At 41.1% G+C, this 17639-nt stretch overlaps 2 protein-coding genes across 4 annotated transcripts; one reads left to right on the top strand and one right to left on the bottom strand.

The window, feature by feature from the left end:
• Positions 1 to 93: 93 nt before the first annotated feature.
• LOC115665041 (LEAF RUST 10 DISEASE-RESISTANCE LOCUS RECEPTOR-LIKE PROTEIN KINASE-like 1.2) lies at positions 94 to 11048 on the bottom strand. 3 transcript variants are annotated; one of them, XM_056306510.1, is made up of 4 exons: positions 10058 to 11048; positions 1927 to 1959; positions 1432 to 1686; positions 94 to 1323 (listed from the first exon to the last, which is right to left on the bottom strand). In XM_056306510.1, the coding sequence occupies exons 1-4, from the start codon at positions 10878 to 10880 to the stop codon at positions 353 to 355; spliced, it is 2082 nt and encodes a 693-aa protein (XP_056162485.1). In that variant the 5' UTR covers positions 10881 to 11048; the 3' UTR covers positions 94 to 352. The 3 variants fall into 3 exon arrangements, with proteins under 3 accessions (XP_056162485.1, XP_056162481.1, XP_056162472.1); XM_056306506.1 differs by lacking the exon at positions 10058 to 11048 and adding an exon at positions 5005 to 5797; XM_056306497.1 differs by lacking the exon at positions 10058 to 11048 and adding an exon at positions 2821 to 3956.
• Positions 11049 to 15779: 4731 nt separating this feature from the next.
• Positions 15780 to 17127, top strand: LOC115672982 (reticulon-like protein B14). Its single transcript, XM_030594996.2, has 5 exons — positions 15780 to 15940; positions 16032 to 16212; positions 16315 to 16444; positions 16554 to 16623; positions 16748 to 17127. Exons 1-5 carry the CDS (start codon positions 15841 to 15843, stop codon positions 16915 to 16917), a joined length of 651 nt encoding a protein of 216 aa, XP_030450856.1. The 5' UTR covers positions 15780 to 15840; the 3' UTR covers positions 16918 to 17127.
• Positions 17128 to 17639: the final 512 nt, after the last annotated feature.

Below are 17639 nucleotides of genomic sequence, written 5' to 3'. Positions count from 1 at the left end.
ATCATGTCATAAAGATGCTCAATGTTCAACCCTGATCTGGGAAAACTCTTCAAACGCCCGAAATGTTGTGATAAAGAGAGGGACAATGGCAAGTATGTGTACAATCCTTTATTCGTACTCTTAGGAAAGTGCTCTTTACTAAGTAGTATTTACATCAAATCGTCCTCCAGCCTCAATAGAAGTGCTGACATGTAGAAGCAGAAAAATGATGACAAAAATGGAAAACTTGATCGCCTGCTATATCATCTACATTGTGTATAATATTAGCTAGAAACCATTAACGAAATGCAAGAAAACTTTAAGCCAAGATGGAGAAGGGAAAATTGCATGAGAGAACTGATCCGACTATGTGTCAACCACTATGTACAGAAGAACTGCCACTGCTTCCCCATTTTTGAGTCACGGAAACAGGTGAAGTCGGCGACTTCATATTCTTCAACAGCCCCGCATCATCGCATTCCGGCGAAGGAGGCGGGTTCTTGCCTTGACCAGCGCTGTTATCATCGCTCACATCCTTAGACTTGTCGGGCTCATGTGTCCCACTCGAAATCGCCTTCAACTCCTCCAGGACAGTCCCCATGGAGGGCCTCAAGTCCTTGTCCTGTTGCAAGCACCTGAAAGCCAGCTCGGCCACTGCCATGATCATCCTATTGATTTCGGGATCCGACTCGAACCCCAGATTTGGATCAATCAATTCGTGGAACGCACGGTTCCGTATCTTGCTAGTCGCTAAGTTGGCCAAATTAATCTCGTGCCTGTCTCGGCTTATATCAACCGCTGGCATGGACGATATGAGTTCCACTAATACTACCCCAAAACTGTAGACATCACTCTTTTCCGTAAGCTGGTAACACTGATGATACTCGGGGTCCACATAACCCGGAGTCCCCTGAGGAGCGGTTGACACGTGGCTCACATCGTTGGGGAACAGCCGAGAAAGGCCGAAATCCGCTACTTTGACACTAAAGTTATTGTCAAGGAGGATGTTGTTAGTCTTCACGTCACGGTGGATTGTGTCAGACGCATGAAGGTAAGCCAATGCGGTGGCCGTTTCTATGGCGATGCTAATACGAGTAGGCCACAGGAGAGGGTCCTGCTTCGCTCGCTCCCCATGTAGATGATCGGCTACTGTGCCGTTCGGGATGTACTCATAGACCAGCAGGAGTTCATGGCTGTGCTGTGAAGTGCAGCCGTATAAAGAGACGAGGTTTCTGTGGCGCAAGCGAGTAAGGATTTGGACTTCAGTCATGAACTGCTTCACCCGCCGATAGTTGCGCTCGTATAGACGCTTAACAGCTACTTCCCGGCCATCTCGAAGTTTGCCTGTTTAAGAAAATGGAGAATGACCCTCTTAGATTCCTAGTTGTCTCTAGGATTTCTTGCCATTTATATGCAAGTTGCCTAATTAGCCTCTTTCGTTAAAGTTCTTACCAAAGTACACGGTTCCAAAACCTCCATCTCCGAGCTCCCGGGCAGAATCGAAATAGTTAGTAGCTTCTTCAAGCTCGCCATTGGTGAAAATGGGGACCTCGAAGTATACATTGCCCACTTCAAGATCTGCTTTCAAGGAAGATTTGGAAGAAGCATGTCTTGAGCGGAATTTTAAGAAGGAATGCTGTTGTCTGTAGCGAATCCTATAGATGCACAAACAGAGACAAATAATGGCCAAGGCACCGATTCCACTACCTGAAGAACAAAAGTCTCATTAGATTTGCATCAGTGACGGGTAGAGGAAATGGAAAATTTCAGGAAAACTTTGACTCTGAGATGTCCACAAATGTACAAAGCATGTCATTGTGCTCTTGCATCGTAATTGTGCTCAAATACGTGTTGATAACAATTTTTTGCCATCACAAACCATGCTTAATGCACCGATATATACTCAAAGGATTGTAGAATGTCCCCCATGATAAAAGTTTGACTGACCTAATCCAATCTTCAAACGTGCCTGGTTGTTTCCTGCAGCAAAGATGTCGTACCAAAAGACGGCGTTCGCGTTAGAAATGAATTCCACAAATACAGATCCTATCCACATCATGAAAATGATAGAACAGGAATACAGACACCAGCTTCCTTGATCTAACATAAATTGCTATTGAATTTTATAGCACTTAACATAATTACATCTTAGGAACAAATAGATATTCCCACATGTTACATATCACATGGAAATTACAGAACTAAGCTTAATGGAATGTTGTATGCGACAGTGTTAACTGAAACTTTACGCTGATGCAAAACAAGCATAAGCAAACACACGCACAGAACACTTTCCCCTATTAGTCTTCCTTCCTGTGCATTTGTCTTCTCTTAGTGAATCATATGCTGGCCTCTGTATCGTAAATTCAGTAATCATCTATAATCCTGGACACATCTCTGCACTCACATTGAAACCGGCTAACGCAAACAGTGACACTCTTAAAAATTTCACTATTTACTGAGCTGCGCACATGATTAATGCAGGGGTTGAGATCCACAGAGGCGACTGCAGCGAGACTATGTATCTGTGATCTGAAGATGCTGTACCATAGTTCTTCAGCTTTGATGCGAGGAAGAAAATGACATTGCTATGAATCCATACAACTACTAAAACCACAAAAGGATTGTCCAAAAGAAATATAAATAAAAGTAATGGCTTGGTGAAGGTAGCCAAGGTGGGAAAAAGGAACTGAGAATAGAAAACCAAGGGAAGCCAAAAAGATCTTCCTCTTCCTTTGAAGTCCTTATCAAGTTTGGAGAGCATGGCCAGGAAATTCACCGAAAAGCGCATGGGAGAATTTAAACTGTTGCTATTACAGGGAATTAACCGAAAAGTGTTACCTCTTTTGCAAGTACGCGGATAAGCTTTACCAGAACAGAAGCACTGAAAACTTCCATCCGGTTCCCTGCATTTGCCTCCACTTTCTTTGCATTTAACACAACTCTCCCAGGAGGTTAAATTCCATTTCAGTCTTATCCCGTCCTTCAAATTGTCGTCAGAGTCAACATTTTCTGGTTTATCTCTGTCCTTTCTTTCTAATTCAACAGGTACAATAACATGACTCTGGCACACTGACAGATTAAGATATAGGACTTCTTGTATGTCTACTATAAGAGCGACATAAGAGCGGTTGGCGCCACCGGAGGGGCAAGTCGAGTGAGGATTTAGATAATCAACATTTGGGGAGCTGCTGCAATAATGGAGAAATGCTAGGTATGAAGGCCTCTCATCGGATTTGAGAGAGGAGGGCAGTTTAAATCTGGAAACATGAGTATCAGATCCACCGGACGGTTTGGGAGAATGTTCAATTGGAGCGAAACAAGCATTGCCAGTTCTCTCAAACTCCGAGCTCGACCTAAGAGTTTGATTATCATAATCGACAACATACTCCCCAAAACTAGGTTTTAGGTTAAACACTGGCTTCTCATGACACTCGCTGTGAAAATTAGGACATGGTTTAGTGTCGTTCCAGAAGTAACAATCTTTGATGACGTCACCGCACTTACCACCCTCGCAATGTCCATCTTTCAAGCTCTCCGATGCAACCCAGTCTTCCAAAGAGATGATCGTCAAAACGCTAATGACAAGGCGAAGCAAAACCTTGGAACTCATGGAGCTTTCGACACCCATTTTCAGGAATTTTGGAGGGAACAATAGAAGCACAAAGAACAGACAGAAACAGGAGAGCTTTTGTGGCATATAGCAGAGACACAAGGGGCTTCAGTGGTTCAAACTAAAGATGGCATTTATATGAATGTCTCCTTGAATCTCTTTTCACGTAAACACGCCAATTGACCGGGTCAACTGAGCGTAGAGGACCCGAAAGAGCAAACGTAGGGGACCACATATTTGCTCGGTGGGAGTAAAATCTATGACAACTGTTGATACTTCGGCTGAAAAGGGTCCATTTTCAGGACTCGCGATCGATTTCTCTCCATTGGCCACGGCCCCCCATGGCCAACTTTGTTTCCTTGCAAAGTTTCCAGCTTTGTTTGACGGGGTTTCGACGCTTTCCCACAGGCTTTCCTGGGGTCGATTTTTTCTTTTTCCTGGTATGAAAAAGGGGCTAAAGTCGAATACAAAAATTTAATGCCGTAAATCTACGATCCATATTTTATCACCTGAAAAAATATGAAATAACTATCTAGGAAGTAATGAAAAGAAACTAGTATCCAAGCACTTGTCGATTCCAAAATTAGCAAACGGATGCGTCATGGAATGTTTAGGTGATTTTTGTAATAGATTAGGACCGATTGTGAGCAAGGCTAAAACTAAAAAATTTCGCTTTCGAAGGACTTGGTCGATTTCAAGAGCTCAAAATCACAACGATTTTACTGAGACTCGTCCACGACCCTTGATCTCTATCAAGGTCGAGCACTATGATAACTTGAGTTCGTGACAATCAAAGGCAGATAGACCCAGGAGGTAACAACTGATAGCGAAGGAAGAAACTGGTGAAGTGATCATCTGATCTGCCCAGCGGGTTTTATGTTAGATAAAGATTCGTCGATATTACAGAAGGAAGAAGAGAAAAGTGATGAACTTGACGTAGCACCCCAGAGAACCCCCTCCCTCCAAATCCCGAGGTGGGAGTCAAAACTCCTCACCTTCTCGTTCTCTAGCTAATACGTGCTCGGCAACTTCAGCTAAATTGAGCTCATATGTTCTCTCTGTAGCTTATTTTTTCATGAGTCGTATTGAACTTAAACTAGAAATGATGAGTGAAAGTAAGCAGATGGAGTTTTTCAAGCAGAAGAACGGAACACCTAAGAAAGCCAAAGAAATCAAGCTGAAGTTTTTGGACTAAAGGGTTAGAAGAAACAATTCTACAGAGATAAATCGGACAGTGAGATCATTTGTGATTTTATATTTCCCAAAGACAGGCGAATTGATATGAAATCAGCGATCTGATTTTCTCATAGCCTGGTCCTTTGTCCGGGGGATCAGAACCGAATGATGAAGAAAAAGTTTCTAGAAGAGCGGAATGGCGAAAGCCTAAATTAGAATAGTTTGCGGAGCCTTACCATTGCCGCAGTGTATGAGATCCGTCCGGTCGGGGCAATAGCACACACTCGTGGAATTCTGACTGCCACACCGGCCCCCGCTTCTTCGGCACCTCGTGCAGTTGTACCCCGTCCAGTTCAGCGTGAAACCGTCCTCCAATAACTTAAGGTACTCAACACTTTGATTCACCTTCCAGTTTTGTACCTGAACAGGGGCGGCCACCAAGTACTGGCACGACGCTCTATTCCAGTTCAAGTAATCGCACTTACTAGCTATCGCGGCAAAAGAATTGTTCCCTTCACCAGGACCACACTCGGCCCAAGATATTGTAGAATTAACAGAAAATGACCCATCGCAGTTGTGGAAAATGCAGAGATCGGCATGGTCCGGACCGAATGTAACAGGTAAGCGTTCGAAAGAGTAATTGAGACTCGGCAGGGGGCATCCTGCATTGAGTACCGCTTCATTCACCACTCTGAACGAGTTCTCGTCATACGAAATCTCTTTAATCGCATAACAAGATTCAGATGTCCAATAAATCGGCCTACTGTTGTCGCACTCTATCTCGAAGCCAGGAATTCCACAATAAGGTTGTTGAACTTTCGGGATCCAAAAAGGATAGCTTATGTTTGGACCGATACCACAGTTGTGTGGCTGACAATCATCAAATTTTGGGTTCGCCCCAAATGACAGTACGAAGTCGAATAAGAACATGCTGAGACTGATGATAATACTGATCCGCCTAAACAGGGAAGCTCTAAAGCTCAGCACGTTTCGTGGATTCAATCTAGGAGACATTGCTGAAGAATGTGAAGGAAAGAGAGAGAGAGACACGAATTGCACCTGAGAGGATGTAAGCATATATACCCTCGAAATGGTCCGAGTCGTTACTATTTTAGCACTTGTTAATACCCCACTTGGATATTAAATTTAACCTTGCTACACACTGGCTGTTGTATAGTCAAACAATAACATGAGGTTCGAATCATACACGAGAGTCCAACCTTTCCATGTACTTATATCAGCGACGTTTTTCGTAAAGTTCAGCATCGAACGCGATACAATCGAAACGCAAACGAGCAAACAATATGGGGACATATCGCTGTGGACAAGGGAAAAACGACATTAAGTATCGTCCAAAACACGTCGGTTCAGTCCGGCAACTCCGCTCTTGGGTTGAAATTTTCAGAAGTCGAAGAAAGAAGGAAAGAAAGACAGATCAGGGGACAGCCCATGATTATGATGTTTATATGTATATTGGTTAGAGGGCTGTGGACGGGGTTTTTGGTCAAAGTCTTCCCTCCGAAAGTCTTAAGGAAGACTGGCTTATTCGGAATTATCGTGATATGCTGACATTCATATACGTGTCAAACCTTTTCTGGGTATTTTCATCTTTCGGCATTCAAACGTCAGCAATGAGTCATAAGCTTAGAAAACCAGCAACTCAACCCTATCTCCATTTGAAAAATGTCAAACACGGTATCCTTTATTGATTCTTTGATCTATCAGCATAATGATGTCGACCTTTCCACAGTAATCTGAATCTAATTACGTTTGTTTCACGAAAAATGAACGATTAATTATCCACAAAAATATTTAGATATAAATTATTATCGATAATTAAAATAAATTTCATTGATTAATTATTTCAAGTGATATAAGTGATTATTGTTAGGAATATTTTTTTTTAAATCATCCGCAAAACAAATAGAGACTAATACTAAGTTATTGCTATAATCTGAACTATAGGCACTGAAATTTCCTGAAGGATACATGTTTCTTTGCTTATAACAAGTTGCCAAAATACAAAAATAATAATGCTAATGGACGAAAACAAATATTAAGAAATGATGGCATAGTTGATATTAGAAAACTAAAGTACAATCAGGCAATTGACCAATTAAGATCAAAAATAGAGAGCATCATCTTCTTATAAGAAGTGAAATAAATATAAAGAATTGCTTAAACCTACTGAAAATTTAATTAACCAGTTAATAATTAGCACCTAAGTTAGAAATCGTAATTCAATTAAAAAAAACATATCCATAAAAAGCTTTGTTTTGGAAATACAAAAATTAATAATAAAAAAGAGCTTTAAATTAACATGCAAACAAGAAAACTCTATATAATTACCCTAAAGATAACATTTAAAAATGAAATGCATTAAATTATCCAAATAAACTGTACGTAAATTACCAGTAACGAAATATTTCACCATTAGTGAATACATAGCTTAACTATGATCAATTACGAGTCTCATCTAAATCCAATATGTAGCATATGGACAAAGAAAAGCTGTAATAAAAAGAGAATTCCATTGATAAAATTGAAATTATATATTAAAATGGAAAAGCAAAAGAAAATGTGATAAAATGGCAAATAACATATATATTGATGATTAGGAGTATAGATTAACTAAATTATTTTGCTAAGACTATATTAATATGACATTACCCATTAATAAAGTGATGATTGAGGCAATATATAATATTATATGGAAACCCATTTTTTTATGAGTTTCTCTTATAACCATAAACCGTAAATGGAGCCCATGCTTGCCCTTGTATTTATAGGGAAAAGAATAGAATGGCGGAGACTAAAATTTTTAAACATAAAATTCCATAAATTGGTGAAAAAGAGTTGTTTTAAATTGAATTCGAGACCTCCGTCTCAATATGTCGTGGCAAAGTGTAGTACCTAGGAGTGAGCAAGATGGACCACCCAACCGGGACTGAATCGACCGGTTTGGTCCGATTCCCGATTCCTAAAAGTGGAACCGGTTTCCGGGTGATCCGGTTCCCGGTTCTAGGGTGGGAACCGGACTGACCGGACCGGACTGATAAATATATATTTTTCTAATTTTTTCATATATATTAAATATATATGAAAAATATTTAATATTGGTCTCATTGGAACCGATTGTTCAATTTTTTCATATATTATATATATTTTTCCAATTTTTTCCATGGTCTTATGGGATCAAATCAGAACTACAAAGGAACGAACGGAACAATCGGTTTCCGGTTTACAAATAATATTTAATATTGGTCCCATTGGAACTGGATCGGACCGGACCGGGAACCGCTCACCCCTAGTAGTACCCAATCGTTTACTACAAAAACTTGAACTGTTCAAAGAGGGCGTGATTTACACTCAACAATGCTCTTCATTATCATATTTCCTAATGGCTTCATTCTACAATAACTTGGTAGTTTTAAAACCAGTTTATGGTAATCATTGAACTACAATAATAGAGTATGGGGAACTCTTAACCGCCCTATCCAATAATTACATTAATTAAGAGGGTAACAGCACCAAAATGACTAGCCAACTCAATCAAGGTTTGTCATGCATCGGACACTCAATTTGTTGCAAAATGTTCTGCCAAATGCCAACTCATTGCCTCAAGACAGCAAAATATTAACACTAATACTAAGTGGATTGAGATTTATTCTCACAAAATAGAAATATTAAGTGATACGACGGACCATCATTAGTTACTAAATATAGCTCGCTTGTTTGAAACTCTCTTATATATAGTCTCCAACATCGGTTAGAGTATTAATTTTACACATCTTATCATGCATGACATTACTAAAAACTTTAAGCAGTCCGGATTTGAGTCCTAATAGGATGACAAATTATCCTATTCGGTATTTGGCCATGTCCGCCGAACTAGATAAACATAGATATACCCAGATAAAATGCTGAATAAGAAATCCAACACAAGGGCGGGATAAACACAAGGGCGGGATGAACCCGAATTGGATTGATAGAGTGAGGCATCTGACAAACATTAGCAACGATCCCGCAATTCTTAACACTATTTGCATATGTCTCTCTACTCTCCAATTGATCCAACAAGGAATCGTTAATCATTAACAACTCGCTCATATTCTCGTTGGACGATTTCGATTCTGAACCTCCTCGCGGTTCGATTACCCAAAATGGAGAATCAATTTAAACCGACCTTCTCACCGGCCCCTCCTCCTCCTCCTCCTCCATCAAACCCAATTGAATGTCATGACCATTCACATCATCAATCTCCTTTGACAATATGTTGCTATTAGTTTCTCCTAATTCAATCCCATCATCTGCTCCTCCTCCATTACTGTTTTCGCTACCACCAACAATAGAGCCCACCGCACGATTGCCGCCGCTGTCGAGACACCAAAGAGACATGGCCAGGAGGAGGAAGGGGGAGAGGGATGGGGCCGATGATCGACACAAGACAAAGGGGGCAATTGGTACAGGGGGACGTGGCCGGATCCGAAGTCATCGGCGGGGTGGTATAGGCAAAAGCTGGTAGGGCGGAGTGGGGGGCGGCAGGGAGTAGCCCAGACATAGGGCGGTTTGGTTGCTAAAGGGGCCACGAGAGAGCATGGTGGCTATAGCTCATGGCAAACAGTGAATAGTGGAGGTACAATCTAAGAAAGAGAATATTCAAAAGATTTTCAATCCTATCTTAAGTGGCACCAAACATATGATGAGATTTTCTATAATCCGGATAATATTCGAGGATTTATAATCTCACTTTATTCTATTTTATCCTAATCCTAATCCGAAAGGCAAATACAGCCCAAGCAGCCTTCGTGAGCCGATTTTGTATCGTCGCTATTTCTAGATGAAAAAAATAGACTTCATCGCCATTTCCATGATTTGTACCCACTTCTAGCAACGAAATGGCTTCGTTTTCGTTGCTACAGAGCTACTTCTAGCGACGAAGTTCCACCTTTTCATAACACACGAGTTCGCTCATGCCAAGACATGAATCCACATGTAAACCCTAACATTTTTCTTCTCGTTTAAAGATGACTCGCGCACACCAGCAAAACATGTGGTCGTGGTTAGCCCAGTTGCTTCACAAGTATCGATTTTTAGATGACAACTTGTTGCGGCCAAATCGCCTTATTCTTTCAGTCCTTCCTTCTTATTTATAAAGAACTCTACTGTATCCATGATTACCCTCCTTGTTTCGTATAATAAGACTAATTTTAAATATTGTCTATGAGAACTTATTGCGACACTTACTATATAAACTTGAAGAAGAAGAAGAAGAAGAAGTAAACGTACCAGTTGGTGTGCAATGCAAAGCATGAGGCCGGTCAGGGCAGTAACACTGGTAATGGAAGATCTCGTAATCAAACCCGCACTTGCCGCCGGTCGCCTCACACGCGCTGCAATTGCTCGCCGTCCAATTCAACACGAACCCGCTCTTCAACGCCGCCTCTATCTCTACCGTCCCTATCCACTCGGCCGCCACCGGTGCCTCCACCAAAGTCCGGCACTCTTTTGCCGCATCAATCACTTCCTGATCCTTGCCATCCCCATATATCCCCAAAACAACCCCACTTTCGTCTTCTTCTTCGCCAGAACAGCTGATCCTGTAGTTCAGAAGCTCGTCGGCCCGGGGAGTGATGTTGCAGTTGTATAACAGAGAGAGAGTGGAGGTAACGTTCGGGCTCAGCTGGAGCAGAGTCGACGTCAGGGTCAGGTTCTTGAGAGAGCCAGGCGCACAGTAAGAGAAGGCGGTCGAGTTGTCGTCGTGGAGGGCGGCGTTGGAGATGCGGAGAGACTGGTTCTCGTAGAAGACGTCGCGGACGACATAGTCGTCGCCGGAGAGAGTGATGACCGGGCGGTCGTTGGGGCAGGAGAGGTCGAAGCCCGGGAAGCCGCAGTAGGAGGGCTGCCGGTTGCGGACGTAGAACGGGAAAGTGATGTTCAGGCCGCCGCAGACGACGGGGAGGCTGCAGTTTCCGAAGTGGAAGTCGACGAGGGAGAGAGACTCCCGGGGTGATAAGGAGAGAGAGAAGAGCAACAGCAGTAAGAGGTTTGTGTTGAATGGGAGAGGAGAGGGAGGAGGCGTGAGGGCGGTTCTGGTTCTGGTTCTGGTCATTGTGGATCGATGGGGTGGTGGAGATTTGTCGAAGATGGTGATATCATGCGTAGAGAGAGAGAGAGAGAGAGAGAGAAAGAGGGAGGGACTGAAGTATTACAGGTTCTTGGATGGTGGGTTGTCTGATAAGTTTGACTTGGAGATTTTCTCGAGTTTCAGAGCTTTGATTCTTCTGACAAAACTGGAAGAGTGTGTGGTGTTCTACACATCTACGAGAAAATATTGGGTATCAGATCTTAGACTGTTGAAATTCAGGAAAATGCCCACGAAATTCAACTTCGTCGAGTTGACCCATCCGAAACCGTCCACGTTCCAAGGTCGCCAACGCTTCAAGTTGGAGGAGGAGAAAGTTGAATGCTCTGGTGAAGTAGGACTGAAATGGGGGAGGAGTCCTCAAGACACATCTCGTCTCTTCGACTTTGGGGCCTGAGTTTCATTTGTGCCTCTCCAGTTTGATTTCTAATAGAAACCGGAGTGAGGAAAAAAGTCCGGGGCAAGTTGATGCAAATCACAATTTTTGGGGGGACTAAAAGTAAATAGATACAAAGTTGAGTAGGTAATAGGTTCTACCTAGGGATGTGCAACTGGACCGAGTTTACTTAGTAACCGGACCGGACCACCCGAAAAACAAGTCCGGAAACCGGTTCTTGTTTGAATTGGTCCGAGAACAGGTTCCATTTTTTGGAACCGGTTGGAGCTGGTCTAGTTCTCGGTTCCAAGTGAGGACCCACCCGGACCAGTTTTTGAACCATTTTTTAGCCTGTACTAAAAAAAATCGTAGATCATATTATTACTATATTTTGGATTATTACTTTTGGTGGATAGTAATTTTTATTGCTCATCTTAGGGATTGTTGCTTTAGACGGATAGCAATTTTTATTATTCATATTTTACTTTGAATTGTTTCATTGCTACTCATATTATTTGCTGGAAAAAATGAAACCACAAAAAGGAACAAAAGAAAAAAAGGTTCTTGGGTAGACCCTGAAACCGGACCAGAAAAACAGGATATGTTCTAAAACAGGTTTCAAGACAAACATGATAAGTTTCAAGTTCCAAAAACTGGGAACCGGTTATAACAGAGTCGATTTCAGATTCCAAGTCTGGAAACTACTCACCCTGGAACCGATCACCCCTAGTTCTACCCATAAGCCAACTTTCGAGGAGATCTACCATAGTTTTATCACTTGATTCGTGGGATGGGATTAATTTTATACTGGTAGATTTAAGACCGTGTTCGCTTCTCGTACCAGTGAGAGCGAAGAACAGCTGTCGATACGCTAAAGAGGTTGTCTCGTAGAGTACCTCTGCAGTAGTTTTTTAGCTGTCGTCACTTTTATAAGCAGTTTGATAAACGCCCCCATAACTATAGTACCTCTGAAACTGCAGCGGTTTACGATAAATTTTACGAATGCCTCGCCTAAGTTTTAAGATTCTGCAACTTTAAAGCATGTAGTACGAACATGTACATTACATCGCTTCGGAACGCAGCAACAAGGTATAGCTGCGGTTGCTCTGCAACTGTGTTACTATGCGTTTATGCTGTGAAGTGTTATAACTTGTGTTTTGCGTAGTAATATCCTTTAAACCCGCAGCACCTCAAAGCAGATTAAGGCAGCTTTCTAAAAATTGATGCAACTGCCAAAAGTTTAGCAAAGATTTGTAAAAACTGCAACACCCCTTTTCACGATCGTGGCTGCTGCTAAAAAATGTACCAAATAGGTTCTGAACGAGCTTTAAAAATGTTAAGCTAATATAGGGAGACACGGTTCTAGTATATGAATGTTCGAACACATATACCGTAAGCATAAGTTAGCCTTGTGTTATTTAATTTCTAGTCAAAAACTCACATATAAATCAAGCAGCACATCATTTTATTAAAGTTTTATATGCTTTTTATATACATGTAATCTCCCTCCGCTAATTAGTTCAAGCTTTTGGTTGGAAATTCCAACATAGTATCAGAGTTCTACTCCAGTTTTATCTCGTCCGTGCGTCCACATCCCTTGACTAGGGGTTCATATGTCCTTTATGTACATGTGGGTTCCATCGACCTATCAGTTTAAATTTTTACATTGGACATTCTAACAAAGTTTATATCAGTTCAAGCCAACGAGAGGCAGGAGACAACAATAAATTGTAATTACATGTGGACGTAACTCTACTTAACGAGACAAACTCATAGAAATGTCCTGCCTTTTTCTATTCAATCATGGCGGAATTTGATATTTCGATGTATGGACGACCGAGTCAATCATTCTCTATTCTATTCGAAGTTCAATTCAAAGCGAATCTTGTATAAAAAACCATGTCAAACCGGCCAATTTGAATAACAGCCAGATGATTACCTCCTGAACACATAAAGAATCCTATCATGAGAATTTATTGACTCCCCACTCTGACCGGATTCGTTGTATAATTCACTAATGTAAAGGGATTATGATTCATGAGCCAACCGAAAACGACTTGACTTCTAGATATGTGGTAAGCAATTTATAGAAACAATTAAGTTCTTGTATGCATCCGGCTGACGGGAGGCTTGTATACTTAAGCTCCTATCCAATCTTAATCGGTACAAAAATATTGAAGTCTTTTACAATCAAGCCCGGCAAACTTTTCAAGAGATCGCATTTATCAACTTGTGTTTGGCAACAAAAACCTATTGTTCTAGCCAAGGAGATGTCGATTCGGTCGCCAAGTAACATTGCCGAGACCCCCTCCGGCGCGTTAATTCCTTCTGAATATCCTCGAGAACACCCCTCCTAACGTCCGGTTCGCCGATCAGTCAGCGCTCGCGTTTTTCCTTATCCATAAGTATGAACTATCTGAACTCGTGGCATCTTACGCCGACAAACTCGCTAGTGTACGTGGTGGAACTAGTGCAACGACCGCTTGCGAATCCACCTCGAGAGCACCACATTCTTTATACCCACGTTATGTGCAAATCCCATGAGCCAACGTCCGAGTACAAAGCCCCGAATAGACGAGCCACTTTAGTTTGAGATGGTCTTATAGAACCATAATATTATACATGAGCAGGTGAGCTTTCACGATGTTAATCACCAATTAGTCCCTTAATAGGAAAGGAAGCCCAGGCCTGGCATGTATTCCGATGGAGAGTGAACTAAAAAAGCTACTGCTTCTGTTAATTTAGCTCCCGAGACAATTGATGAAAGACATTATGGGTGTACTCGAAGCACAGGTCTACATGATTGGTGTGTACTGACATGGCAAAGTATTTTTTTTTTTCGAAACAGATATGTCTTTTCATAAAACCCGAGCCCACCTATAAGGGTAAGGGGCATCAAAACACAAAATTTCCTAAAAAAGATGAGGGGGGTTTAGAAACCCAGTTTATAGGAAGGGTCTTTTTAGATGTGGAATGCGACCCATTAATGTAAATACTCACTTATAATCAGTCGGATCGCGGTCGGTATATTGATATCATAGACCAATTATAACGTATGAAACATTGATGATCCACGATGAGATCCTACAAAATGTCATGATCTATACCTATATTGTCGTTAGATCTTCATCCCGTGGGCCGGTAAACAGCTTAGTCAATTAATTGCCCAAAGCTTGTGGTTATAAACTGAAAGTGTCAATTTACTTCCTAAAATCTCGACATATCACTAAAAAAATTGATAAATGGTTGGGATGAAACTTACCAAAACTTGTTTTTCTTGAAAGCGCACAACAGAACTCTAATACATTCACAAGTTTAAGCTTGTCAACTTATTTAGTTGGACCCACATTCATTCATAAGCTTAAATCAACGAATTATAGTTAACTAGGATATATTAATTGCTATATACCATACTCATTCTCTGATGTGACACAACTCACATGTGCATCTCAATAATCTTCCCTTACTTGAGAGCTCAGTATTAAGTCTGTTTTCCTTTAATTCAATAATCATTTTGCATTCACATGTCTCAAATTAAATCTCCAACGCCCAAATTTATCCTTAGTCTCGAACCATGAAGGCTGCTATTGGAACCGCGTTATTATATCACAATGTTTACAATCACTCCAAGGTACAATCACCAAGCTAAATAGTGAAAACTACTTGGAAACCACATGGATGGCGAGATTTCTTCCTTGAGATATGCCCCAAACACCACTACGCATGAGTAGGCTACCAATCAACCATCATCCTACCATTAGTTGAGAGCGCAATAAGAGCCCAAGTCAGAACTCATTAATATATTCAATAAAATCCATATTCACTTAAAAGTTTAAACCAGTTATGAATCAATTAGGACAATAATGTCAATTCAATATTAGGTATACTCCCCCTTAATTCAGATAGCATTCTACGTATACATGTCTCGACATGAATCTCTAATGCCCGCCTGCGGAGATCGCAAAGAGAGAGTCTTAATTCGAGCCATTAACATATCCCGTTGGACCCACATCCACTCAAAAACTTAAACCCAGGAGTTGTGAGTCAATTAAGATATATTAACTACTCCACACCACACCACACCACACCAATTCTTTAATATTGGATTTTTCTAACACAGTTCACACGTGCATCTCAACAGTTTCAATCAATCTCTATAAAATGAGGTGTCGTGACTTGAAAAGTAAATCTACCGTACCCCATTAGTAAGTCTGTGTATCGTATAAGAAAGCTAAATGGCAAGGGTCCAATTTCAGAGCCCAGGCAAAGAATCTACGCCGTTTTGGACACTTGGCATCAACAGAGAGGTGGAGTTATCTGGATCCCCCAAGAAGTGATTATATTGATTAAATATAAGCATGTGAAGGAAGCCTCCCCTAAGCTCCTACATCATCAGCATTCCCGAAGCCATACCTTTCTTCTGTACCATGATGAGTTTCTTGAAACCTAAGCTTGGAATCACCTTCCCGTTATATAAGCCATGCATAATTAGGGTACCGTGTGAAATATCCTACAAACATTAGCTTAACCACCTTGTGCATATACAGAATCATGCCGATATACTCGTCCGATTCCGACGACCACCCCGCGCCCTTGCGGAACCCGCTAGGCCGTCAGAGGCCTCTGCACAACATCCTCGGCGGCGGAAAAGGTAAACTGATGCTCCTATCCATTTTATTTCCTTTTCTCTTTGGCCTTGTTCAATCTTCCTAACCTCGCGAGAATGATTTTGCCATCGCAAGTCGCGGACGTACTATTGTGGAAGAACGAGAAACTGTCGCTAGCAATCTTGATCGGGGTCACGGCGATATGGTTTCTCTTCGAGGTGGTGGAGTACCATTTCGTCACCCTCCTCTGTCACCTCATCCTGGCATTGATGACCTTCATTTTCATTTGGTCTAACTTGGCCGATTTGATCCATAGGTCAATAACTACTAGTGCTTTACAATAATCGATTTACGTGAAAATCGCGATTTATCTATCTATTTCATCCTTCTAATAGTCCACCCGTTCTTCACTTCTCAGGGACCCTCCCAATGTATATAGCTTTCAGCTGTCGGAGGCCACGTCTCGATACTTTTTTCGAAAGATCGACAGACTACTCTCAAGAGTTTACGACATTTCAGGTGGTAAAGATTGGAGGCTGTTCTTCGGGGTACGAATTTTGTCGCCCAAAATTTCTTTTTTTTCCTATTAATTTTGCGACCCGCCTTACTTGTATTTTGCATTTATTTGACTAAATCATTGTGCTGCGTGAAATTTAGGCAATAGCATTCCTGTGGATGCTGTCGGTCCTTGGCAACTACTTAAGCTCATTGAATTTGTTATATTTTGGTAAGCTCCCCCAAATTCAATGCAACAATTATTTTTCCTCTATTTTTTTAGTAATTATTTTTATATGCTAATTGATGTTCCTTTTACGTTTTGTGTTTAATTTTTTTTTTTTTTTGGTGGTAAGCTTTCGTTTGCATGGAGACTCTACCAGCTTTGTACGAGAGATACGAGAACGAAGTGGATTATCTTGCTGGCAAAAGCAGCAGAGACGTGAAGAAACTGTACAAGAAATTTGATTCCAAAATCCTCGACAAAATTCCTAGGGGACCTACGAGAAAAACAAGATTCGCATGAAAATGGCCCCGAAAAAATCAGTTCACGGGAAAATTATCTTCGGAAATTCCGTCCGGAAAGATATATGTACATATCACTTTAGTCATCACGACGAATAAATTGGATTGGAACTTCGATTCGATTCAATGTGAATGTCGTTCTAACTTTAATTTTTTTCGATTTTTCTTGTGATTGAGAGCCAGAATATACTAAAGTTGATGGCTTTTTAAAGGATGTACTTTCCTTCTGACCAAAAAAAAAAAAGTGCTTTCGCACCCGCATGCGGGAAAGAAAACAGGGTGAAAATAAAAAAAGGGGTGTTGTGCTTGGAATTCCAAATTCACCAAGAAAAGGCATATGGAGTTATGAACATTAGAGATTTTTAAAAAATTTCCAATTAAATAAGACCATCCACCAAACGCAACCTACTCACGTTAAGGAATAAGTGTATTAGAAGTTTTAAAACTTGTCACGAAAGTGCAATTGAGTTCTAAAACTTTCAAAAAGTACAATAAAGTCCTAAAACTGGTCACGTAAGTGTAATTGAGTCCTAAAACTTTCAAAAAATGCAATGAAGTCATAAAACTTGTCACAAAAGTGCAATTGAATCCTAAAACTTTCAAAAAGCGCAATCAAGTTCTAAAATATTTTCACGAAAGTATAACAAGTCCTGAGATTTGACGTGGCATGTGCCACGTAGGACCGATGGTGATGACTGAATCGCCACATCAGCGATTTCACAT

Source organism: Syzygium oleosum, unplaced genomic scaffold, assembly GCF_021117445.2.
Source record: "Syzygium oleosum isolate NSW1041296 unplaced genomic scaffold, Sole_v2.1 Sole_v2.02, whole genome shotgun sequence".
Lineage (NCBI taxonomy): Eukaryota > Viridiplantae > Streptophyta > Magnoliopsida > Myrtales > Myrtaceae > Syzygium > Syzygium oleosum.
This window is presented reverse-complemented; position numbering and strand designations above follow the sequence as displayed.

Excerpts from the sequence above, each read along its gene's own strand:
- LOC115665041 (XM_056306497.1), bottom strand. The coding sequence starts at position 3,679 with ATGCCACAAAAGCTCTCCTGTTTCTGTCTGTTCTTTGTGCTTCTATTG. Across the intron at positions 1,687-1,926 it reads ACGTTTGAAGATTGGATTAG|GTAGTGGAATCGGTGCCTTG; the intron begins GTCAGTCAAACT and ends TTTGTTCTTCAG. Across the intron at positions 1,324-1,431 it reads TTTTGGAACCGTGTACTTTG|GCAAACTTCGAGATGGCCGG; the intron begins GTAAGAACTTTA and ends TTTCTTAAACAG.
- LOC115672982 (XM_030594996.2), top strand. The coding sequence starts at position 15,841 with ATGCCGATATACTCGTCCGATTCCGACGACCACCCCGCGCCCTTGCGG. Across the intron at positions 15,941-16,031 it reads CATCCTCGGCGGCGGAAAAG|TCGCGGACGTACTATTGTGG; the intron begins GTAAACTGATGC and ends TGCCATCGCAAG. Across the intron at positions 16,445-16,553 it reads ATTGGAGGCTGTTCTTCGGG|GCAATAGCATTCCTGTGGAT; the intron begins GTACGAATTTTG and ends CGTGAAATTTAG.